The sequence below is a fragment of the Corvus hawaiiensis genome, chromosome 2 (assembly GCF_020740725.1).
Source record: "Corvus hawaiiensis isolate bCorHaw1 chromosome 2, bCorHaw1.pri.cur, whole genome shotgun sequence".
NCBI classification, from domain to species: Eukaryota; Metazoa; Chordata; class Aves; order Passeriformes; family Corvidae; genus Corvus; species Corvus hawaiiensis.
The window spans coordinates 28,929,980-28,955,885 of record NC_063214.1 but is presented as its reverse complement, the minus strand read 5'-3'; the positions used below and the strand labels follow the sequence as shown (position 1 = coordinate 28,955,885).

The window sequence follows — 25,906 nt, the reverse complement described above, 5'->3', positions numbered from 1 at the left end:
GAACAGAGAAGCACTTCTTTTGTAGTTTTGTGCAATTAGGGAGATGGTGTGTGTGAACCTTTGCAAACATTCCCCCTGGATTTGCTTGCTAGACACAGGAAGCTCTTCTTGCCTTTGGTGTCAGGGGAAGGTACTGGAAGGAGGAAGGCACCTGTTACTTATGTGTCTTATAGCATGTGAAATTTTCATTTTGTATCCATGTTCACTCTCTATGCTGGCAAAAGCTGCAACACAGCAGCCTCCAGTCCAACACCAGTACTCTCAATATGCCTGTAAGTAGCTCCAAAAATAACCAAGAAAAATACTACTAGAAAATCTGCTTTGCAGCTACTACAATTCTGTCTGTTTGCAGTACTCCCAGAATACACTGTGAATGTGGAAAAATTTAGGAGCAATGCCAGGACTATGTAATCTGTTGGGGCATATAGTTGGACAGAATGCTCCTCTTCTTTCACTAACTTTATGATTTCATGAGTGACTTTGGCATGTTCTCTATCAAGAGTTCACAATTTAGCTGGGTAAGATGATGTTATTTGCTAAATTTATTATAATAAACATTGACATTTATATAAGGAACCTAGCTTCCTTACTATTGGAAAAGGTCATAATTTGCACAAGCTTTTAATTCCATGGAATAGAAAACTACTGAATATGACTCACAGAAATAAGTTTCAAAACCTGTTGCACGTTCACCTACACATTAGTTTTCAATTACCACTTTTCCAGGAACCTAAAAGAACACAATCCTCTGGTCTAGAGCTGGTCAACAGATCAATAGGAAGTGGTACAAGAAACATCATTTTCCAACAACATAACACCTTGCACAGTCTTAATCACTAGCAGCATCAAACAGCAATATTAATCCACCAAAAATTCAACATTTTACACAGTAGCCTGCATCCAGGAATCCATGATGGAGCTGAGTATAAAGTGCCTTTTAAAGAAGGGAATGTATTTACCACCCTCATTACATAGATCTTGCACTCATTTAGATTTGGTTAAACCAAGAAGATCCCTGAGTTATGCATTAAAGCAGGCTTTTCAACTAAATTACAAATAAATAGATAGGAAAATCATTGTCACTGAAGGTAATTGTTAAACTTGCCTGAAAGCTTTAAAAACACCACAAAAAGTCAGCTGTAAAGACCAAAAACTCAAGCCATAAAAATTAAGAAGATTGTCACCAAGAACTCTGTGGCTACATCAAATTTTCAACTGTAATGGTCTGTGAAGCAAAAGGATTTTGGATCTGGACTAAATATAGTGCATGTTCCGCATCCGTCTTGCTCTTCTGGCTTCTAATCTAAGCTGCCTGGCTCTCTCTTTAGCAGCTAGTTCTGCTGCTCGTTTCTCTTCTCTCTTCCTTCTCAGCCAGCTGTGGAGAGAGAAAGGACCAGAAGTACTGGCAGTTGCAGTTTCAAGTTTTACATCATCCATTCCAAGGAGACTTGCCCCCCCACTTAACTGGAGCCCACCCTGTCTTGTAGGGTGAAGTTGGGTGTCATGGCTGAGACAGTCTAAAAGCCTGCCACACCCAAACACAGGAAGCATACTTTCCCACCCCAATTCCCCTGCTTTTGCACCCACCCATCCACCTCGAAAAGCAAGTCCTTTGGAGGCATGGTACCCCCAAGAGAATTAAATCTGACAGTGGGACTCATTTCAAGAATAGCCTTATAAACACCTGGGCTAGAGAACATGGCACTGAGTGGGGGTACCACATCCCTTACCATGCACCAGCTGCAGGCAAAGTGGAACGGTGCAATGGATTGTTAAAAACTACCTTGAGGGCACTGGGTGGGGGAACTTTCAAAAATTGGGAGCAGCATCTAGCAAAGACCACCTGGTTAGTTAACACCCAAGGCTCCACCAATTGAGCTGGCCCTGCTCCCATTTTGTTAAACTGGATTAACTTTATGTTCATTTAATGGACTGAAACAACCCAAGCTTGGTCCAGAACAGGCAACGAGCGTCTGGGGAGAAGATCCCTTTTTTAGTAAAAGCAATTCACTCTTTTCAGCTCAGGTTCTGACAAGTAATTTCACAGCAGTGAACAAACAACATCAAGGATTGATGATGTATTTTTGCTAGGGTGTAAGTTTAAAAGGACATATTCATGCAAAAAAACAACCCTCCAAAACAATGAGGACTTCAGCAGCAAAGATGTCCCATAAGATAACTACAGTTTTGACCTGACAGACTACAAAGGTTTCAAATATGGTTCCTTAGGAATGACCCTACTCACTCTCTAAAAGCTCTGTCGCATTCCTCTGCCCTTGGAAAATAGGGCACTTCCTCAGCTTGGCGTCTCAAAAATTCTATCCGTTTTTCTCTCACATACTGTTGGTGCTTTTTTTTAAGCCATAACCTGTAGGCTTCTTCTGGATCCCTGTTCCTCTCCTAGTTAATAAAAAAGACACATATACACAAGGCTTATCAGTAAATGACCTTTAGAATAATCACATTATAATAATTTGTTTTGTATTCTTCTGGCATGTCCCCTCTATGAAACAGACTTTATAAACACATGATAGCATATGCTAATCTGGCATAGCATATCTACATGAGCAAGCATTCAAAGCATTGTGTTGAAAAAAATACTGAATTTAGCTTTTCAAGCCCATCCCTTAAAGCCGGAAGAATTTTAGAACAGTATCTGAATCTCCAGGTTTTGATCAGGTCATGTGCATTAACTGCTTGCTAACAAGTTCTGATGGTAAGGAACACACTCCAGAGAGTCTTCTGGCTGCTTGTTCACTGCAGGGTTCAGCCAAGTAATTCTCCTGGTATATAGGAGCATCACTGTATCCCCTGTGATTTTATAGCTAAGTTCATGCTTCTACAATGCAAGCCACCCTGCCAAGCAGAAAAGCTCTAAACATGCAAGTCTAGCTCTTCACTGAAAACAATGTAACAAGAACATTTCCCATTGGTGTAAATTTTCATACACTTAGCTAAGAACACAGGCTTAGAATTTGGTTTTCCTATTTAACAAGAGCACTATAGATCCCAGTTCCACATTAGGGAGACCTTACTTTGATGCTCAGCTCTTCCAGCTGTTTTGCAAGACGAATTCGCTTTTCTTCTTGTAGTTGTTCTTTCTTCTTCTGTAACCACGCTCTAAAAACTATGTCATTCTCTCTTCTCCTCTCTTCTTCTAGCTCCCTTTTCCTTTCTTCTTCCTTAAGTGGAAGGAAAAGTGAATAAACTTTTTTAAGAGAATGATCTTAATCTTCAGAGACTGTTGCAGGCAATAAATAAGCCATTTGAATTGCATGAGAGACACACTAAAATACAGATGAAACAGGAATACTCGAAGACTGCATCACAGCTGATAATACCTTTAGGAAGAAATTGCTTGGAGCACTTCTGTGGTTTGTGATATATTCACATACTTTCAGTCTAATCCCTTTTGTGGATTAGATTCCATTTCCATGACACATCTCAACTCACAGACATTAAAGAGCATCAGGTGAAAACTCTTAAAATTAAGGTCTGCCCAATTGCTCTGATTAGCTTAGAATCACTTTAAATTGATGCATTTTTAAAATTAATGCAGCCCTCAGGCTTGATGGACCACTCAACCATAAAGGATATTTAACAACCTATGGATTGCAGACACTACCTTATAAATAAGGAGGTTTTTTTGGAATGAAGTTGTAATGTATTTACTTTAGGAGTATTAATAGCTTCAGGCTTTTTTCAAGTGTACAAAATGAACTGATACGTACAAAATTGAGAAAAGTTTCTTTTAACTTATTAATTACATTTTAGCTAATGATAAGTATCTACAAGGAGGAGAAAAGTTTTCAATTAACGCTTCAGAAAGCTGATTAGGACACTTTCTACCAGGATTTACTCTCTTTGAGGCAAAAGCTACAATCCCTACTCATTTCAAAACTTTGAGAAATCTAATCTTCTTGCAAATAGATGATGTTCCTCCCTCCTACACACAACTTTCACATATCCTCCAAACTTACCATTTCTGATTTATTGGAATGAAATGAAGCAGCACCAAAATGAAGCAGATGGATTCCAGTAATGTCAAGAAATGTTTCATGCTCATGAAATCCATCACAGAATGGAAGAATTCCATTCCAGAATGAAGAAATAAGGTAACACGTCCTTACCTTTCCATAAGTCAGCCAACAGAGGAAGAAATTTATCACACACTGTTAGGAAAAATAACCTTCCTTCCCCTCAGCACACTACCTTTTACTTTAAATACACAGAGCATGGTGTCAAGAGATCTAGTCTTGTGTGCAAAAAGAAAGCACTTCAATTGCTTGTCACATTTCATACCCCTCATCACTGAGCTGAGCCTCAGCAACCTTTTCAAATAAAGCAGGCTAGAGCTATTTCCACAGATAGAAAGCAACCTTGGAAGCTACTTAGCCAGCTTAATTAGTACATCATGGCACAGAAAAACGGCAGATGCTTCGTGCTCTTTTTTATAGAGCACCACACATTGCAAGTTACCTGTTTGTAATTGTATCATCATAATGCAAAGAGAAGAAAACCATCTACGTTTTTTAACTCTCTGGTAAAGATTTCTGAAATCCCTATTACAGCTGTCAGAGGCTGACTCTCTAGTAAATGTAATTTTTTTTCTGTGTAAGGAGCTGAGAAAGAATTAAAAGGGTTCTCACAGTCACTCTGTTGGGTAAATGTTATATTATGACTGAACACTCTCCCATATGATAATTTCCTAATTCATACCTCTTGAGTACCCAAATGTGCCCCTGCCTTACTGTGGTTAATGCAAACTTCCTGCACTGCAGTACAATATGTGCAGATGTGACACCACATGCTACATTCCATAAACTCTGGGACTGTAACAGAACCTAGGTAGAGAGAGAGTCAAGAAGCAAAAGCAGTAAGAAAAATAGAACAGAAGAAGGCCTATTTATGAAGGATATATTAAATAAATACTTCATTTCTCCTCTGAGCAAGGTATCCTATGCCACTCTGAGAAAGGAGCTTTGAGAGATTCTATATAAACGCCAGAGAATTATTGTTATTATTATTATTACTACAACTACTACTGCTGCCTCTTCTATCAAGGAAGAATGGAGTAAATACCCTGAGCATGTGGTCTTTGTGGAGCACAGGAATATGATGGTCACTGTGATTTCCTTTTCTCTATGTATTTACCTCTCTCCTCAGTCTTTCATTCCTTTGTTCTATCTGCTTCCTTAATTCTTTTTGTCTGGGAGTAAGACTGTAAGTGGAGCTTTTCATGGGCACGTGTGCAGACTCAGTCTTCTGTGGACTCTTCTGTTTTCCCAGATCTCTTGCAGCACTCAAAGCAGAATCTGGAGGATGCTTAGAGTTAGATGGAGGCATTTCTTTCATTTTAGAGGCAGTGTGAGAAGAACTGGAGAGTGAAGATTTTGGAGATGTTTGTTGAGTTTCAATATCTGTAAAAGAAACACTTATTGGGGGCAAAATGCCCTGGCTTTCAATATCACGTATACTTAAGAGTTCAAACTTTCTATCTTTTTCCACTAGGATTTTAGCATCTGTCATTTCATCATCTGAGCCAGCACGTGCTGAAAGCGATGGGCGTTTCTGTCCCATGTCATTAGAAATACGCAGCTGAGACAGCCTCCTTGAAACATCGTCTCCTCTTGCAAGGTCAGTTTTACCAACTTCAGCATTTTCTGGAGGAGGAGCTTGAAGATCCACCAACTCATCCTTAAATTTTAATTTCCGTTCTCTGTTTTGATCCACAGGAGCCTGATTTTCCAGCTCTTTGTTGGCTTCTTCAATCCTTCCCAAGACGTAACGCTTTATTTCTTCATCCTCTTCCTCATTCAGATCCTGCTCATTTTCCAGCTTGGATTCCTGGATAAAGCTTTCTCTCTCACTATCAGATTCGTGGTCCTCCTGTTCCGTATCTGCCCCGGATTCCAAATATTTTTTACTAGAGTATATCACTTTCACTTTTACATCTGCCTCTAAAAGCTGATCTAGATTTTCTTCCATTTCCTTACTGTCTTCCTCAAAGCTGTCTGCAGCTTTAGGAATTTGTGCTTCAATATCCTCTTCATTTTCTTCAGGATTCTAAAAAAATTAAAATAAACTAGTCTCTTCTCTCAACAAAAGAATGGTTATCAAAGAAAGAGAAAAGAAACAGCAAGAGAGAAGAGCAGTACAAACTATCTGTATTCTAAGCCAGGCTGTCAAATAGTGCATGTCATAATTAACAGCTTTTTTGGCACTAACAAGTTTCTTAAGTTTCTTCATGTTCACATTTGCACAAAGTTTAACTAAACAGTAAAGTGATTAGCGACAGCATAAAACCACAACGAGCATTGCACAAACACTTAGAGGAACCCAGCAGTACTTTTGAAAAAACCGTATCATTTTCAATGAACACTGAATTGTCTTTTAAGGATATTATAACCAAACTAACCAGTTCACTGAAATGTTTTTCACTATAATTCCAAATAACCTTCCTTGTCAAAATTCAGTGAATGCACCTATGCATTTCAAGCAATACTGAATTTGTGCCTACGATTCCAAATATTACTCAATTTTGTCTTCTAAATAACACAACTAGCATTTAATGCAACAAATACCTCTTTTTCACCAAGGTTTTGGGTTTTTTCTTCATCAGTTAGGCATTCAGGGTCATTTTCAAAATCATCCTCATATTCTGCATTTTCTGTTAAATCACCGACATCTGCTGGATCTCCTTGATCTTCCTTTTCACTCATTTTGGTGATGTGTTAGTTTAATACTACAAAAAGGAGAGGGAATAAAATGTTTTCAAACTCTAGTGACACACAAATACTGATGTCTCATGGCACCCACATCAACTTGTGAGCAGTATTAATACAACCATGTCAGACAGTGCCACAGCACCTCAGGACTAAGGATCACTGATGGCTTAAAACATGAATGGTTTTGATCTTTCCAGCTCCGGCTACTGGGAGAAGGTTTGAATTAAAGCAAATCAAGGTGATTTAGTCAGAGCTTAAACTAGAACTCATGATCTTTTAACAGTTAGCCTTGTGCTTGGACAAAGATATCACTATTTTATGTTAGCTAGAAGTACTCCAAACTTCTTGCTTGTATCTTATCTTGTTTGTATCTTACCTTGTTTAAATGCAATGTAACTTTAAACACTCATTAACCTGTTAATCAGGCTGGATATAGTCATGCTCATGACAAAACTGAAGATGAGCCACTATAAGGACTGAAGCTTTTAAACAATCTTTGGACTGCATAGCACACAGGTGCCAGCAGCTCCTGAAGGACTGCTTAAACGTCAGTGCTTGGTGCTCTGGGCTGACTGCCTGCTGCCCCTTGGCTCAGCTCACTCAGCACAAGGCATCAAAGACACAAAAGGTTAAAGATGTGGACACACTCATGAGCCTAGAGAGCTGATTCTGCTCTTTTTACAGCTTTAGCCCCTCATCATTCCTTCAATAATTTATTACTTTTTACAAAAGCAATACAGAAGAAAACATTGATTATTCAAAAGTTCCTGTTCTTTTTGTACTGTCTGCTGTAGGCTGGAAGGTGCCACTTCTAGATGTCTCTAATAGGACAAATCTGTGTCATTTTCAACGTACTAAAGATCATGATTGTTGTGACAGGACAAGGAGTAATGGGTACCAATTAAAAGAGGGGAAATTTAGGTTAGAGATTAGAATGAAATTCTTTGCTGTTACGGTGGTGAGGCAGTGGAACAGATTTCCCAGGGAGACTGTGGCTGCACCATCCCTGGAAGTGTTCAAGGCCAGGTTGGATAGTACTTTGAGCAACCTGGTCTAGTGGAAGGTGTCCCTGCCCATGGCAGGGAGGTCACAATTTGATGATCTTTAAGGTCCATTCCAATCCTTTAACATTCTATGATATGATATGGCAAGACAATATGAGGTGTAAGAGTTAGCTCTGACTCTGGATGGCCCTAGAACAGCAAGACAGCTCTTGCTGTGTAACCATCCTGCCCTTCCAGACAAGGATCACAGAATAAGAGAATCAAGAAGGGTTGCACCTGGACTTTCAAATCCATCTATGCATTTTGTAAAAACCCTTTCATCCAGCAGATGTTGCTTAAATTCTTCCAAGCTTTTAAGTTCTGATGAGCATTTCTGAGTTCTCAGTTATTTACTCTCAGGAACACCAGCTCTGCTTCTTAGAACTCTGTATTTCATGCCGGACAAGACTGATGCTCTTTTAAACCTCTAAACTTAGTCAAGATTTGTTTTAGAGGAAAAAGTGGTAATAAAGCTGGGCATTTCTTGCTGCAAACTTGTTTGTACAGAAACTTTTGAAAGCTCTTCTTTTTCTTTAATTCACATGTTGTTCAAGAAAATCTGGCAGTTTTTTCACTTCTTTTTAGCTACCACTTGCCAGTGGAATCACTCATTCACACTAGATTTCTCAGAATTTAAAGTTTTAGAGCTCGTTCAGACTGTTGCCTTGGCTTTCCACACTGTATCTATTTCCCTCATGTTTTTCCTGCACCACCTCATATGACATGTAATGATTTTTGCTGGGAAATGCCCCTTTCTTCACAAATATCTTTGGTTTGGGTGATGACATACTTGGGATTTTAATGGAGGTTACTTTGCTCTAGTGCATATTCAGCACAAATGAACTATTTCCCTGTGACTTCATTATTATGATAAGTGGATACAAAGGCTGCACAGAGAAGTTGTGCCTTTAACAAAACACGTTCACACCAGTCTGTGGCACTCAATATGAACACATTGAACACACTGTTCAATTAATTTAGGTTAAGTGTAATGATGGGGATCAGCATAAAAATCAGCCTTTCCTGTTGTAAGATAAAGTAGCCATGGCTGAAGAGAGAATTTCCAATTCAATGTCCTTGTTTCATAGAATCATAAAACGTTAAGGGGTTGGAATGGAGTTAAGGTCATGAAGTCCCAACTTCCCCTGCCATGGGCAGGAACCCCTCCCACTAGACCGGGTTGCTCAAAGCCCCATCCAGCCTGGCCTTGAACACTTTCCAGGAATGGGGCATCCACCATCTCCCTGGGCAACCTGTTCCAGTGTCTCACCACCCTCACAGTAAAGAATTTCTTCCTTATATCTCACCTAAACTTCTCCTCTTTCAGTCTGTACCCATTTCCCCTTGTCCTGTCACTGCAGTTCCTGACAAAGAGTCCCTCTCCGGCTTCCCTGCAGGCCCCTTCAGATCCTGGGAGGTTGTAATGAGGTTCCACACAACCTCCTCTTCTGCAGACTGAACAGCCCCAACCTTCTCAGCCTGTCTCCATAGGGGAGGGGCTCCAGTCCTCTTACCAACCTCATGGCCTCCTCTGGACTCGCTCCAACAGTTCCGTGTCCTTCTTATATTGTGGGCACCAAAAAATCCTGAATCAACTCCTATTCTATTTAGGGTATTATGGTGTAAAATGATTCAACCTTAAGAGGGACCAAAAGTATTCAGAAAATCTCAACTCTTCATCCTCACCTGCTTCTGTTCTACTTGGGGTGTGTCCGTGGGGGGGTGTGAGCTGCGAGCACTTGTTCGGCACAGCTTAGTGACACCTCTACGTGGTTACACTCAGGCACAGCCACAACAAAAGGCGGGACAGTGCGATGGATTTCTGTCGCTTTGTCCCTCTGCACTAAAACATACACACATACACAGACCCACGAAACCGAACCCCACGCGGGTGCGGTGGGGAACGTCCTCACCAGCATTCCCTGCTCCCCTGGGACACGCCGGGCCCCGCCGCTCCCGGCCGGGGACGAGGAGCTGCCGCCGCCGGGCGTTGCGGTTGCCGTGGCAGCGGCGGGGCCGCTCCGCGCACCGACCTGCAGCGCCGGTCCGCGCCACGGCGGCTCCCGAGGGACAAACACCTCCTCCCGAGGGACGAACGCCTCCTCCCGAGGGACGAACGCCGCCTCCCGAGGGACGAACGCCGCCTCCCGAGGGACGAACGCCGCCTCCCGCAGCGCCGGTGCCGCCCGCGGGCACGGGCAGGCCAGGCCGCACCGCCCCGTTGCCATGGAGACGGGCCTCCGCGCCAGGGCCCCCCATTCCCCGCCGCCTTTTCCGGGTGGCACAATTCCACTTAACGCCTGGGAATTGTCGGGAAGCAGAACGCTGAGGGGAGCGGCAGCACACGCGCCCCAGCAGGAGAGGGGCAGGAGTGCGGCGGGCGGCTCTCGCTGTCCAGCCGAAAGCTCTTATTCGATGCTGTTAAATTATGCACTCCTCAGGGAACAGCCTCAGTTTGCGTGCTGTATTATTCATCATGCTTCGGCTGGCAATGAGCAATCGGATCAGCCCAAGAGCCTGCAGTGTCAGGATTTGGGCTTTTGTTAATCACAGAATTGTTTGGGTTGGAAAGGGATCGTGAAGTTCTAATCCCTTTGCCATGGGCAAGGACTCCTTCCACTACACCAGGTTGTTCAGAGCCCCATCCAACCTGGTCTTGAACACCTCCAGGGATGGGACATCCACAACTTCTCTGGGCAACCTGTTCCAGTGTCTCACCACTAATGAAGACAGCACTGAATCTCCAGAGACACACCTCTCTGTCTTAACCACATGCTGCTCCTTGAACTTGGAAATGGAAAAAAAAAAAAAAAAAAGAAGAAGAAAGAAAGCAGGAGAACACCCTGAATTAATTCCCATCTGGAAGGGAAAAAAAAAAAAAAAAGGCCAAAATTCCCCACCCTGATTTACCTGCGGGGCCAAGGGGGCTGGCAGAGGAAGAAGGATCAGACTCTGCACTAGAGCTGGAGGGAGGTGGCAGGTCACAGCCTCCTCTAGGGAGGATGAAACACCCCACAGGTAGTGGATGCTGTGCCCCTGAGGCCAGCAGGTTCCCAAAGAGCTGTGTGACCACCAGACTCCCCATGGAGCACACACAGAGCTCCCTGCAAGGGTAGGCAGCTGTCAGCAGCCATGCAGGGTGACCAAAGTTCACTCAGCATTACAAGATGCTTCCCCAGCACTGCATTTTGGGGGAGGACCCTCCTCAGCCCTCCTACCAGCCTGGGCTGCTGTAGCATGGGTGGAAAGGGGGAGAGAGGGAGGGAGTTCTCCTCACTGGCAGCACTGACATGGTGCCCATCACCCTGTCCCTCACACAGTCATGGCCCCAAGTTCTGAATACACTGGCCTGGCAATGCAAAGGACAGTCCAGTCTACAAGGCCACACACCTCAGAGGGCAGCACCTCCCCTGTATTAAAGGGTTAATGCTAATGAAAGAAAATCCAGGCAGAAAACAGCCATGAAGCCAGAGCTTTGGTGACTCTCAGAGTAACTCAAGTAGGGTCACCCTTTCACTCAAAGTCACGTGGGATAGAAAAGCTAAACCCCTTCAAGGTGGGATTCAGGAGTTCTCTGAAGACATCTGTCATCATAGGCCACATGCCACAGGAGGAGGCTGAACTCCATGACCTCAGGGTTTCTGCTCATCCTACACCATGCAGTGAAAAAGAAAACCAGGTTTTGACATTGGTTCCAGTGGGCTGGAAGGGCTCCCTTATACTTACCAGAGATAACACTCGGGTACCTGCTTGGCGATGGTTCCTGCTGTACCTGGAAAAACTTCAACCAGTGGCCTCACCCAGGGCATGCAGTTATCCCACCCTTGAAGACAATATGCTGAATTTCTGATATTCCACATTTCGTAGATAGGTGTTTTGACAAGTTCATGGCAGACTAAAATACAGAGAACTGGGCACAATACCAAGGCTTTCTGCTCTGCTTTTGTTTAAGACTATCCTTCATCTTAAAAGCCTGTGCTATCCCTTTCATTCACAAGAGATGCTTTATGTGACTAATTACAAATCAGCATGATTAAGACAAGGATTAGACCCCATTGTTGGAATGTCAAGCTGTGATGGTTTGATAATAATAACTTAATGATTTAAAGTCAATCAAAATTCATGCATGCATTCATTAATCCACATATCATTAAATGTAGGTTTACAGATGTTCCCATCTGTGAGGAAGCTGCAGAGCACGGTTATGAAAAAGGCAATAAAACAACAGTAAAGCAGTGCAGGGCTCCATGCACAGACCCCGACATGTTGGCTGCTCTTTTCCATGTCACAAATGCATCAGACACTGCGTTCAGGGAGCAGATTCATGTAGAGTGAGTGTGTTTGACAGAGAAAGGCCGGGTGACACCTCCACAACAACATTAAACAAGCACCTTAACACCTTTTCTATGTAGTGTAGGAAACAGTTGACACTGTCAAAAGCCACAGGCAACAGGGTTCAGAGCATCCAGTCTCCTGCCCCTTCCATAGCCGAAGTCCCTCTTTCCTTCCCAGTACTTGGCTACGATCACACCCATAGAGAAGAAAACGCAGCCGCTTCCCGACAGAGCCCTTCCCTTTCCCTGAGAGCACCTCCAGAGCAGCCGGCTGTGTTACACATGCACACTGCCACAGCAGGGTTTGAGTATAACCCTGCTTTGCCCAGGGGGACGGACAGCAGTGGGTGCTGCTCCTGAAACAGCAGCCTCTGGCAGCTCTTACTCTTTCTCGCTTTTTGGACAGAACAAGCCCAGCACCCAGTCTCTCGCTGGAGCAGTGATCCCAGCAACTACACCTCATCCTACCAGAATCACAGCAAGCCCAGTGCAGGACAGAGATTCAGTGGTAACACTCACCTCCAGCAGCCCCCAGCATCAACTGGAACAAAGAAACAGTCACAGCATCCCAGGCAGACAGCCGCGTGCACTGTTTATCTCATCTCCGCCAAACCGCACTGCATGCTCTATCTCCAGCAAAGAAATTCCACTCCTTCACAGCAGCTGCGTGCCCCTTGCAGCTCTCTCGGCTGTACACGATGTGGCAGGATGCAATGGGAGGAGCAAGGATTGCCACAGTTCACGTGGACTTGCTTCACTTGCAGGCAAGAGCAGCCTTTCACCAGCACCAGATGAGAAACACTTGAATCCATCTTAAGGATAATGCTGTATGACCTATTAGTTATCTTCCTGACATATGCAAGCAGAGATTTTAATCCCCCACACTCAAGAAACTCATTCCTCCACAGATGACTCCTGTATTCACCCAGGGAAGGCAGATGAATGAAATTCAGAACAGACCTGACATGCCAACCTAACCTTCAGCAAGAAAACTCAGCAATAAAGCTCTGAAGGAAACATTTATAAGAAAACCTCCCCTCCCCCTTTCCTCCCCAGAACACTCCTTTTCTCTTGTTTTTGGTGTTGTGCAGAGGGCTTGTTGGGCTACTACCCACACAGACCACTGTGCCCCCCAGCCCAGCCTGTACTATGAGGTACAGGCCATGTCTTCTAGAAACACAGCACAAGGAAAGCCAGGATGGGGACCTTACAGCATTTCTCCTTTAAGGCTTCAATTTTGTAATTAGGTCAATGTAAGTAGAAAGGTCCTCCTGCATGGCAAACCTACACCTGCTTTGAATTACTGTCACCCCCAGTTACTGGAGCATCCTGACCAGGGCTACCCTGCATCAGTGAGGGTAAGCACTCAGCAGTTAAGAATCCTCAATACAAGACACTTGCACAGAGTTATGCAAACCTATACAAACCAGCAAGCAACTATCAGCTTCTTGAAGCCTTGCTTCTTTTTGCATGTTTTGTTCTGTATTGTTATTCTCTTTCTTACAAAGATGCTGAGAACAACCTGCAGCAGCAGTGCTGTGGATTAGCAGGGTATCAAAACAGAAAAAAAACCACTGTCCACACAGGATATCTCAGAGTATTTTTATTCAACAAAAATAGCTGTTTAATTAGAAACCAACAGTGTCCACATGGTTACAGAATTTCATAGGCATCATTATTAACTCTGCATGCAGCTCCAATCAGGCTCTATAGTCACCTCATCACCACAGCAACAGCACAGCTCAGAACCTTAACAACATCCAGGTATGGCATCCATACATTGTGGGCCTGAAAACATACACAGTGTAGCGAGCCTCTCTATTACAGTTGCCACAGTTTCATTACTTTGGTACAAAAACCATTGATAATGCTGTAAGTCATTAGTTAATTTGTGACTTGCTTTTAAAATAACTGGGCTGTTCCCAATCAAAGATTTGATTTCTGTATGAAAAGTATGATTAAAATTGAGCTGCTCCTTTTGGTCACTTGACATGAGTGCTGTACAGTCACTCCCCCTGCCTTGCTCCAACTGCCATCAGACCAAGGAACTCAAAGGACAGACTATCCCTGTCCCAGGACAGCTCATCAGCTAGCACTTCATGGCTCCAGATTTTATTTTTTTAAAAACAAAAAACAGTAGAGAAAGGAACATATACATGGGTGGCTTCAAGTTTCCATTTCAGGATAAGGCAGATAAGTTTACATGTGTAAATGCCAGTGCAGCTGAGCCCCCCCTTAGGGGGCTGTTTCAGCAGGCAGCCTGCAGAAAGAAAAGCTCTGGGGAGCAGGCTCCCCTGAGCAGCCAGCCTGGAAGGGCTCCCTGGATCCCAGGCAGCACATGCCAAACACATTAATCATGCACCTTGTGTGGTAAAGATTGAGGCTCACAGAAAGTGATGAGAAATGTCCCAGCTAGAGGGAAAACACCTTCCCAACCCCACTGCTGTGAAGTCTCCATGGCACTAAAAGCAAGTGATGAACCAAAACTGCTTCTTCAGCTGGAAGAAGAAAGGAGGTCTAAGGAACACACAGAGAGAAGGCATGGAGGGAAAGGCTGCATTGCACCTTCCTCCTTGCCAGCTCTCCTGTATGCTTAAACTCACCACAACCTGCACAGCAACAGGCACACTCCATAGGCATTTGTTGCTGTGCTGGTCATGCTGCCCGAGTATCCAAGGTGGCCAAGCCCAGGCCAATTCTGTGCAACTCCTCCTCAGTGTTGAAGCAATTTGGAAAAAATAAATTATTTTAAGAAACAGATGAGAGGCAAATCCCAAATTGCTTAAACTGGACAAAACAAAAGAATTGCCCACTCTAAACATTCATTGTTCTGCTCTTGTGGAAAGAAGAGGTAGAACTAGTGGACAGAGACCCACCAGAAGCATAAAGGCATTTTAAAATAATGGTGGAAAAATGACAGACCATAAATCATCATTTTTCAATGCCTCAGGCAGTCATTCTGTTAACTACCATAATTGAAGGTGTCAATTTAATCACCATAGTCAAAATTCTCTAAGGGCACAAAGAATAGCTTAAAAGCCTGTGAGTTACCTTCCTTCTCAGTGCTCCACTAACACCCACCATCTCCCTGAAACAGTCCAGCCCCAGGTTGTGAGGCAATGACTCCTGTAATCACAGGAACCTGCAGCCCTGAGGGACAAAGGCAAAGTTATCCAAGGGTCCCTTGGATTAGCATTTTGCCTGTTTCAACTCCAAGTTCCCCTCCAGCTTTACAGTCCCTTGGGCACAGGCCTTCGTGGCACAGGTAGTCCTGCTGATAGCCCATCCACCAGTGTCACAGATTGCCCCAGGACACAGTTATGTTTTTGGGGAAGCACCATGATCAGCTAAGGTAAACCTCGGGCAGCAGGGATGACAGACAGAAACAGGAGAAGCAGTCCAAGCTCCTCAAGGAAGCATGTGCAGAAACGTGTACCAGTCCTCAAAACAGAGCATCCAGCATCACAGGGCAGCCTCAGAGAGAGCCACACTGCAGAGCACAGCCCTCAGGCCACCTCCTGTTCCAGGCCCGGGGCTCTCCACAGAGAGGTCTGCTAGTGTGCCCTCATTTCTGCCCTGTAGCAGCACCTCATGACAGAGAGCAGCAGTTCAGCAGACAATCACAAAACTGCCTGCAGATGGACAGTGTTAGACTAAAACCTCCCAAGGTTTTCTCATTCTTTGAGAAAATTTACTGTTCTTTGCTGCACATCCCATATATGCAACAGAAGAACAAAAGGCATTTTAGAAAGAAGATATTTGTTCTTACTTACGTAAGACCTAATACATTTACCTTCTAAAATGTGCTACTAATATAGTATAAATATGGATCATATACCGTTAAGGTGGCTGCCTTGGGAAGAAAAGGCAGAGATTAAAAATAGACCTATATCTTCATATGTAGCCACCAAGAGTCTTTTCTTGGTGCACTATTGGCTTTCAGGTGATCCGCTTTGCATCTGCTCTCGCCTCCTGTAAGCTCTCACAATACTGCAGATGCCGCTGACCAAGAACACCAGCGAGATGGCCGCAAAGTAAGAGGCGTAAATCATGAACTGCAGAGAAGGGGAAAAGAAAATAAAAAAAAGTGGTTAAACCAAGCAGTTAGCAGATTTGTAAGAATGTTAAAAAAATAAATGAGTTCCCTTCCTCTTCTAAAATATCAGGAATCAGTGGTTATTTCTCTGTCAAATCCTTGACCCATAAACAGGTAGCTGAGAAGTTTTACAGCTTAGTTTATCTTCCTCCCTTCCCTATCTCCCATCAATAAAGGTAAGAGCATCTATCATACCTGGGTGAAGATGCCCAAGCCAAGCCCACTGGCATCCACAACAATCAAAGTGAGCAGAGTCTGAAGTGCTAACGCAATGAAAGTATTGACCCCAAACACCAGCGCATACCGCTCCACACTGAGATTTGTAGCAATCTGGAACCTGGAAAGAAAGGTCAACCAGAAACATAAGGGAAAAAGCAGGGGAATGCATGAATGGCAGGAACATTTCTGGGCAGAACGACTATGCACCCTGAGGAGTTACACTGACTGGTTTAGTATTTTCCACAGCTAAATTACATTGCACAGATAGTGTCCTTTCCTAAATAGGATCATGATGGATTAACTTAGAAGCTAGAAGAGACCCACAAGACACATGCAACCCCTCTTTTTAAAAACAAACAACCCCACCCCCCACTGAGGGAGCCCTGTGGGTTTTGGTGTTACTGAAGCAGCCCTGCTGTCCAGTGTAAAGGGTCTTGCCACATGGACAAGATGAAATGCACTCTGGCACCAGAGAACTGCTGGCAATCTCAAAGCTTCAGTCTGTTGCTGTGTGGTCCATAACCTCTTGCAACCTTCTAACCAGAACTCCCTTCGCAGTTGCCAGTTTCAGCATCACCCCTCTTACTGTGCTTGAGCTGTCTTGGAGTGATTATGTGGTTCAAAAGCAGCTATGCTTTCCCCCCGAAAGTGACAAATAACATTGAAGTAGTTTTCTTACAGGTTAGGGAAAGTTGATGCTTCAACCCAGGCAAAGCATTGTCCTTTCCTCATCTGTTAACACTTCACTACAGGCACACTTACGAAAAACATCCCCCTAGCAATCAGCACTATCTAATATTTAGAAGCAGTCACTTCAGTGTCACAAGACTTTTAAGCTTGGGCACACTGCCAGCCAAATATATCTCCATGCCACAGCTTCCAATCTGAATCACAATACAAACCCTTGCAACAGACTCTTGTTACACAGAAAATGTGCTGCTTTCACACCAGCTGTAACCTTGAGAGCAGTTTACATTACAAATACTCACGTTGCTATTGTGATTAGCATCATGTAGATAATTCTGAAGACGACATAGGATGCATAGCACACCCAGATGTTACGAACAGTGTCCATGACATACACAGCAGCAGCAATAAGAAAGGAGAACAGGGCAAGTGCCACCTCACCCCACATTGCCCAGGATGTTTTTATGTGACCCACAACAACAACTGCAACAGCTCCTGTGAGGGGAAGGAAAGCATAACTCTTAGTAATTACAGTTGGAGCAATTTGGAGATGGTGTATTGGGAGCTCTACAGCCCCTAACAGCCAAACATGAATGAAATGGAGGACACAAATGAGAACACCTTAGCAGCTCTCCTTCCTGACCCCTCCCTCACCTGGAATCCTGCTGCAAAGTCCCATTTACTTTTACAGAAACAGGAAAAAAATACATAGGTCAATGCTGACTGCCTCCAAAGTCTCGTATCTGGCTCTGGAAGCATGACAGCCCCAGGCCTCAGAGCACTGCCAGCCAGTCCTCTACACTTGACTGTGGCAGTGCGGTCAATAATTGGGCAGTCTCTATTGAGAAATGCAAACCCTGGTTCTCAAAAGCACTCACCTAATTATTTAGTGGTGCTTTAGCAGAGGCTAGGAGGGAGGAAGACACTACTCACTTTAAAGCACAGTTGTTAGAGCTCTCTCCCAGGAGGCAGAAACACCTACATTTACTGTCATCTCCACATTGGGCTGTAACAGTAAGTAAGAAGAGGAGTCCAAATCCACATCTCCTGGGATACAGCCTAATCACAGTGTATAATCATGCACTATTGATTGTGCAAGAACAATCCTTTACAACCCGAACAGGTTTGTAACTCTGGCTGGATTTTATGAAGGGTGGATGGGGAGAAAAGACAAATCATAGGATGGGAAAGCATGTGGTATTTCATGCAATTCAACAAGCAGACAAGGTGTGTTTCATGCACTACCACAGTTGCAACTACTGAGAAGCCTAAATACACATTACATTGATAGAAAATTCCCGTTTCAAGTAGGCCTTGTTCTGCAAACAAGCCAAATAGCAACCAACAGCATAATGGCTGTACACAGCAAACCAGACAAACAGCATACTGACAAAGGGAGGTTTACAGGACATCTCTGAAAAACAGGATTGTGTTCAGCAGTAGACCACTGCACAGAAGTGCTACAGTGCACCATCTAAGCTCTTTGTAGCCCTTAGCTGGCCTGCTGTCTTAGAAAACCTTCAAGCACACCAAGACTCCTTATGTACCATCAGTTTGCACAAGCCTGCGATCCTGTCAGACCTCACATCAATCTCGCAGACTGGTGAAGAAGGGAGCTATGCCAAGGCAAAGGATTTATTTTCCCCCACTAAAGTCTTCTCAGTGCCTGCTGTGACATGACCTGACTAACATCTAGTTCTTTGAAAGTCTGGCTTCCCCAGTAGCAAAACTCTGATATGCAAAAAGAAGCTAAATCCTAGAGCATTCTTCCTACTGTCTCAGCAATTCTGAAATTTGGGAACAGACATGAAGATCTCATGGCAGTTCATGAAGTTGTGCTCTCCCTATGTGCCCAGGCTGTACCAACCTGACACCTAATTAAGATATTCAGTCTCTGGCCTTCAATGAAACACATTCAGCTGATCCAGTGGTTTCACAACCCAAACTGATAAAGGATTGCCACACTCCAAAGAAGGTGCAGGGATGCAACGTAACATTCAGCTGATCTCCCTAGAAGGAATACTACTTCTCTTTCCCAGGACAGGGAGCCGACAGCTACATGAGTCACCATGCCAACTTAAACTCTTCTGCAGGGCAGGGATGGCAACAGCACCTTATGCAAAGGTTGCCAAACATTGCTCCTAACTGAGCACAGAATGACTAAGAACAATGAAAATGGCAAATCAGATCTGGGATGCAGCAGGAGAGGTATTTCTAGTACAAGGAGAAGAGTAAACAGCATGTGCTTCTCTAAGTCTGAGGCCTCACTGAATAAAGCCGAGTGCAATTCTGGTTATCCACCTTCAAAAAGAATGCAACTCAAACCAGGTTTGGTGCAAAGAGGGGCTAATTAGGAAGAGAACAAAGAGCTTAAATTTACCAAAGAACAACTAGAAAAACCTGGCTTCTTTAGCCCAGAACAAAGATTTTGTGTTAAAATACAAACTTGGCATGACATTAGAGACAAATAAACTGCTCATTAATAAATTCAAACTGGAAATCAGGAGTCAGAGCATTTGCACCAGTGCCTAGGAAGGCAGGTCACTGCATGCTCATTCTCAACAGGTGTTAGGATTTCCAGTCCTGTTACACATTTCAAGCTTTTAGTTGTGAGTATTAATTCATTAAACTTTTCTTCTTTCAAGCAATTAATCTCTATCAACTTGAAGGACTTTTGGTTGCGTCTTTTGAGCAGTTCAGGCTAATTTGCTTTTATGAAACATGACCCAAAATGATTAGACTATTTAGAAAAATGATACTTGAGGAAAAAAATCAAAATGGGAAACTAAAAAACTTCAGTTTTACAAGAGTTTAGGTCCATTGTTCACAGGCTTTTAAAAAAAGGACCTTGTTATCAAAAATGGTCATGATAAGGTTTGAAGAATACCCCTCCATATATATATATTTAATCTTGCTGATATTAGGCCACATTATGGGTCTTCTTTCCCTTGATACCAATTCTTCTCCTTCCTGGGACAAAGGCAGGATGGTAGAGGAAGCTAATTCAAACAAGAAGTAAGAGCCACAGGTTCATGCTAGAGTGGAGAAACAGTGTATGAGACCAAGCTAATTCAAGTGCAGGTTTAGCACACCAGGGACTGAACAGACAAAGTCATCAAGTTGCCAACAGCTTCAAACCCAGCTAACAACGGGTTGTACACTGGCTTTTAGAACTATAAACCAGCCACAGCTTCCTACTGAACTTCAAGAAGGGGCTGAGCATGCCCAAGAAAGCACTAATAATTTATTTGTGTACTTTGGTTTCTTTTGCCCCCAAGGAGGTGATGTCCACAGCAGATGATGGAACAATGACTCCATCAAAGAAAAGAGACACGCTGCAGCAACATCTAGAAAACCTCTGTAAGGGTATGTTAGCTACTTTAAAAAGGTATTGCCCTAGTTCTGGTAATGAAACAGTACTGAACAACTTCATAAACAAATGCTTGTGTTGACTGACCTACCTGTCCCTTTCAAGTCAACCAACTTCTTTCATCTTAATAGCTTCTGCTCCTAACAGTGCTGAAATGACTAACCATGGCTCACTGCATGCTGTGCGTGTGCAGGAAACCTTGGTACCCTCCCGGTGGAAAACCAAACACACAGGACCCCATGTCTGACTGAGTGCTTAAAACAAGCATAACCCCACCGTCATAGTGACAGCCAAGAACACACAGTCAGCCACATGCCTGGAGCCTTCTGCCAAGTATTTCAGAATGAAGATTGGCTTGGGAGGCTCCTCTAAACACCTACGTACAGAATTACGAGAATCAGGGCTGCTTCAGCGACTAACTCACACTGAGCACCTACCTGTGCATGTCAGGGAAGATTCACCTCAGATGCCAGGGTTTACCTCTCCTGCATGCTTGGGGGAATGCGAGGCACTTCCAAATCATGCTCTAATGACCTTGAGGGAAACAAGACATTTCTCACAGCAGAACAGGAGCTATGCCAGAAGCTTACCTAGGAGCGTCGAAGCTGCCTCCACAGCACCATTGTAGATGTCCGCGCTGTGAGAAGGAAGCACCATCTCCCACAGGCCCTGAGCGTAGTTGATGACCTGAAAGTAGCCACAGGTGGACAGTGCCCACCACACAGACCAGCAGAGCATGGTCCTGGAGGAGTAGCACTGCAGCAAGTCCCGCCAGAGATCCTTGAGCACCTTTACGATATCTACTTTCTGTTTCTGCATAAATAGGAGAAGGAAGGGGAGAGAAATGTTAAGCCTTTGTTTATGAGTACTCCACACTGCTCCACAAAATTGCCCCTTTCAGTTGGTCTGATCACTGGTGAGTGACAATACCACTCCTGGACACAAACCCCTACAGAGTAATGAATAAAAAGCTTTCCCATCCCACAGTCTCTCTGCCAACCAGGGCTGTACCCTTACATGCAGAGGAAGGGTTCAGCCCCAAGCACCTCTCTGTCTCTGGCTCTCCCCTGAAGAGAGCAGGGACAGACACATGTTATGTGAGCAACTGAAGGGCACCAGAGAAGAAACACCAGAGAACAGGATACAATATCCACTTTGACAAGACAGGATCAGAAGCCAGCCATTTACATCATAAAGGCAAAGAAAACCCACTGACACTTTTAAGTCCTGATTCAAATTCAACCAAATTTTGTAGCACAGAGAACATGAAAGACATCAAATGACTATATCTCTCTCCATATAAGTTGATTTTTTTCAGTACAGGCATTTGGGGTTTATAAATACTCAGAGAAGCAATCTCATTACCACATGCTCTACCCCTGCTCAAGCTCACCAAGGCTTCAAGAAGGTGAGAGATGTCACTTGGGGATCTAAAGCAAAACAGAAGCTACTTCCACCAGACAGTGGCAGCTCCTGCACATACAAGTGCCCTGACAAATGACATGAGATAAGAAATGAAGCTTTCCACTCCAAATCTTTCTAGAAAAAGCATGAAAGGGGGCAAACCCTTAAAAAATAATTGAAAATAGATCTATTCTAGCAACAGCGGATGACAACAATCAAAATTGCTTTTTACCTACAGACTGTTACAGTCCTGTTCTTTACCACTTTATGTCAAGAGCAGCAGAGGAAAAGAGCATGTCTTTACTTTGTAGACCAAAGTTCCTGGTTGCATTTGCTGCATGCACACATGTACAGAATCTGTGTAGACCCTGTAGGGCAAAACCCTGCTAGTCTGAGTAGCAGGAGCAGTTACTTCATGCAAGACTGGGCAAAGCCCCAAGGCCCACCCAGCACCTCAGGCCCCTGTGAATTTGGATTCCCTGCAGGGAAACACACAGCATTGTCACAGGACTGAGCTATTGCACATTGTGCTGTCACATGTCCAGTTTCAGAGTGGTTTCCAGACAGCAGCAGCAACTTTGGGCTCTTGGCATTATGCCCTTTCCCTAGGGGAATTGTGCAGTGTGTGCCTGGGAAAGATTGTTTCCATGAGCAATAAAACTCATTTTAAAATGTTTCTACTAAAACCCCAAAAGACCACAGCCTGAAACCTGTCCTGAACTCCCTCTCTTCCACCCCTTCAAGTGCCACTGATTTCTAAGCATCTTCATTGAACACCACACAGTCCCACCAGTGCTATGCCAATGGCCTAACTCTTGCTCTGTGGATACCATTCCTCCAAAACACAACAGAACAACTCGGGAAGAGGTGAGCTTGTGGCAATGTGACTTTAGCACATAACTCCCACACAGAAGATTTCACACGAAGCTCAAGTTTAGGTGCAGAAAAACAAGTGAAGGGAACCGTCACACACACTGCAAAAACTGATCTGGCTGTTCAGCCCTAAGCACATGTCTGATAAGCCAGAAAGGCCCACCTGCCCTGCTATGGCCTGGCTGTGTCTCTTCAGTACAATTATTCCTACAGGCATCCATGCTCATGAAATATGGTTGCTGTTACCTCAGTAAGAAGGACAATCATCACACTCCAGTGCTCCTCAGCCTTCAGCACCTGGTGTAAGTGACCTCTGGGGAGTTAGGCAGGTGTACTTGCTCCTTTTCTAAACTTTTCTCCACTACTTTGGCACTACATGTACCCTCACAGAAGGGGAGTAAAGTAAACAAAAGGGATGGATAAGTTATACATTAGTCATTATTGGCACAGAATTTGTCTTAACAAATACCCTTCAGCATGCAAGCACAACTCGGGTAAAAATATCCTTGCTCACACAAGATCGTGCTGGATGGGGCAGGATTAAGTCCCTGGAATGTTAATACCTTTAATTCCTAGCTGTAGCTGGAGAAGCAGAAAGCAGCCCTGGATGCTGCCTCCCCCAAACCAGCTAACTGGGGCTTACTTGCTAAGAAATACCCACTGCTGACTAATCCAGCAGTCGCGCTTACCTTCTAGCTTGTTCTCAGAACCAGCATGGCCTCCTTCTGTCCAAGAAGCAAGGCTGGCCTCTCCCCAGAGCCAAGAATCCCTCTGCCTGCATTCCCTGGAGCAGCGTGACGAGCAGGGACCTGCCAAGCAGGCAACTACACTCACACTGGGCCTCAAAACTGGAGGCTGCTCACCCAGGTGGGACCCAGCAGGTCCCTCCACCAAGCAAGGGTCCCCACACTTGTTTCCATACAAATGGCTTTGCCAGAGGTTATGCAGCCCACAAAAGCCACAAGTCAGGGCACTACCTTGGTGTTCTCAGGGGCTGCATTAAGCTGATACTATGCAAATGTGCTTCCTGCAATTTATCCATATTCTACCCTTCTATAGCTAATCAATGTCTGCTTCCAAGTGCTCTCAAGAACTACTACAGTTTCCTTCCTAGACCAGTTTCCTTCCAGGGTCATACGATAAACCCCAAATATTATACAGCACAACTTGCACAACAGTTGGAGTAACAATGTCAGAATGTGAGTGCAAGAAGAATTGCCTCTTTTCTGCAAGTCACTGGGTGCATCCAGAAGCACACACAGAGTTTGGACATATGCTCAATTTTTAGTGTCCCAGAGACGTCCCTTGCTTTTGTACCAATGGATGGCAATCTGATGCCCAGAGCATTCAAACTGCAGCCTTGTAAGACAGGGAGAGCAATTTCAGAAAAACTAAGGAGCAGCCTACCATGCTCAAACAGCAAAAGGATGCCAGTAATAATTCTCCTCGTGGCATAAATAAGGAAGTGAGATAAATAAAGGGATTCTCTTTTGCTGTTAGATATTACATCTCTATGCTATGTACATACAGGCACATCTCACAACCATGTCAGTACAGCATCTCCTTCTCATGTAAACTCAGGGCACAACTCACCTGTTTCTCTGCTGAATGACCCTCCCCATTTAAGGGAACTTTTGCCTCATCCTCCCAGCCAGGTGCCCTCTGCACATCGGGATGATCTTGGACAACTGCTCCATTTTTACAGTCCATGACCTTCATTTCACAGCTAAGCCGCTGACTTGAAAGGTGGTGAAAGAAAAGGCTTTTTTGTGGCATGGGCAGGAACCACGCCGTGCCAAAGGCAATGGATATGCTGGTTAAGGAGATAACATTCAAGCTGAAAAGGGACCATCCCGCTACTGACACAAGGATCTGCCCAGACACCGAGCCCACTGTGTAGCCCACCAGGGTGGCACTTCGGCAGTAGCTGGTAACCTTTTGGTACAGATTGATATCGACGACACTGTAGATGTAGGAATAATAGGCGATGTCGGTGGCAGTCCCCATCCCGTAGAAGAACTCAAGGAACTGGATGGCCCACAGCCCCTGGGCGTACAGCAGCATGAACCAGGTGACGAGGAGGCTCAGGCCCTGCAGCAGGACCACAGGCTTGTACCGCAGGTAGTCCGTGGCCAGGAACACGGGGAACAGCAGCGCCAGGTAGGAGTAAGTCCACACCGGGTAAATCTCGTTGAACACCTGCGGAAGGGAAAAGACGGCGGTGACCCCCAGCACTCACGTACTGCGAACAAAACACGGACAGACAGACACGCACCCCGCGGGGGGGGGGCTGGAGGGAAGGAGGGTACTCGGGGCCGCGGTACCTGGGTCTCGGAGAGGTTCTTGGGCGGCCCCAGCAGGTACCGGGTGAGGAAGGGCTCCGACGGCCGCACGCTGCAGAAGAAGCCGTAGGCGCAGAGCAGCGCCGTGGGCAGCGCCCAGCAGCACGCGCCGCCGCCGGCAGCCCGGGCGGAGCGCTGCGCCGGCCGCCCCCCGTGCGAGTCCGCCATGCCGGGCCGGGCCGGGCCGGGCCAAAGGCGCTCCCGGGGCCGGAGGCTCCGGTGCCGGGCGCGGGCGCGTCCCGGTCACCTCCCGAGAGGAGGCTCGGGCCCCGGCCCGCGGCGCTGCGCCCACGCTGATTGGCCGGCGCGAGGGGGCGGGGCCACGCTCCGCTCTACGATTGGGCAGTGCCGCCCCTGTGGGCGGGGCCAGAAGCCCTGCACGCGGGAGGGGAGGGGCGGGGCAGGGCAGGGCAGGGCTGGGCCGGGATCGCCGCGGGTCACTCGCCCCCGAAGTTCTTCCGCTCCCCGTTCCTCCAGGGGCAGGTGCGCGCCTTTCCTGGAACCCCCTCAGCAAAGAGATCCCTGTCTGCTATGCTGTGCTTGTTCGTGCTTTCCTGGCCCAGACGCGTTCGGCCGCTGACCTCTGCCGCTTTCTTCCCTTTCGCGAGATAAGAGCTTGAATCACTTCTGTTTAATAAGGCAGAGCCTTGTTGTCCATCCAGAAGAAATATTAGACAAATGGGGAAAATAAAACGATTACATTCAAAGTCATTATCTAAAGTTTTGCCCACTACTACTGTTCCTAAAGCTTTGCCAGTCCTGTAAACTATTTGCTGTTTTTCTTCTCAATCTATCCCACATTTTCCTTCT

The 25,906-nt window shown here is 45.1% G+C and overlaps 2 protein-coding genes across 2 annotated transcripts; both read right to left on the bottom strand.

Annotated features, from left to right (window-relative positions):
* Nucleotides 1-1,152: 1,152 nt before the first annotated feature.
* Nucleotides 1,153-12,822, bottom strand: CCDC181 (coiled-coil domain containing 181). The gene is made up of 6 exons (XM_048293984.1): nucleotides 12,625-12,822; nucleotides 6,585-6,745; nucleotides 5,155-6,066; nucleotides 3,036-3,182; nucleotides 2,246-2,400; nucleotides 1,153-1,375 (listed from the first exon to the last, which is right to left on the bottom strand). Exons 2-6 carry the CDS (start codon nucleotides 6,720-6,722, stop codon nucleotides 1,255-1,257), a joined length of 1,473 nt encoding a protein of 490 aa, XP_048149941.1. The 5' UTR covers nucleotides 6,723-6,745; nucleotides 12,625-12,822; the 3' UTR covers nucleotides 1,153-1,254.
* Nucleotides 12,823-13,693: 871 nt separating this feature from the next.
* On the bottom strand, nucleotides 13,694-25,317 carry SLC19A2 (solute carrier family 19 member 2). The gene is made up of 6 exons (XM_048295008.1): nucleotides 25,079-25,317; nucleotides 24,348-24,953; nucleotides 21,068-21,290; nucleotides 17,410-17,602; nucleotides 16,397-16,538; nucleotides 13,694-16,160 (listed from the first exon to the last, which is right to left on the bottom strand). Exons 1-6 carry the CDS (start codon nucleotides 25,262-25,264, stop codon nucleotides 16,035-16,037), a joined length of 1,476 nt encoding a protein of 491 aa, XP_048150965.1. The 5' UTR covers nucleotides 25,265-25,317; the 3' UTR covers nucleotides 13,694-16,034.
* Between the last annotated feature and the right edge of the window lie 589 nt (nucleotides 25,318-25,906).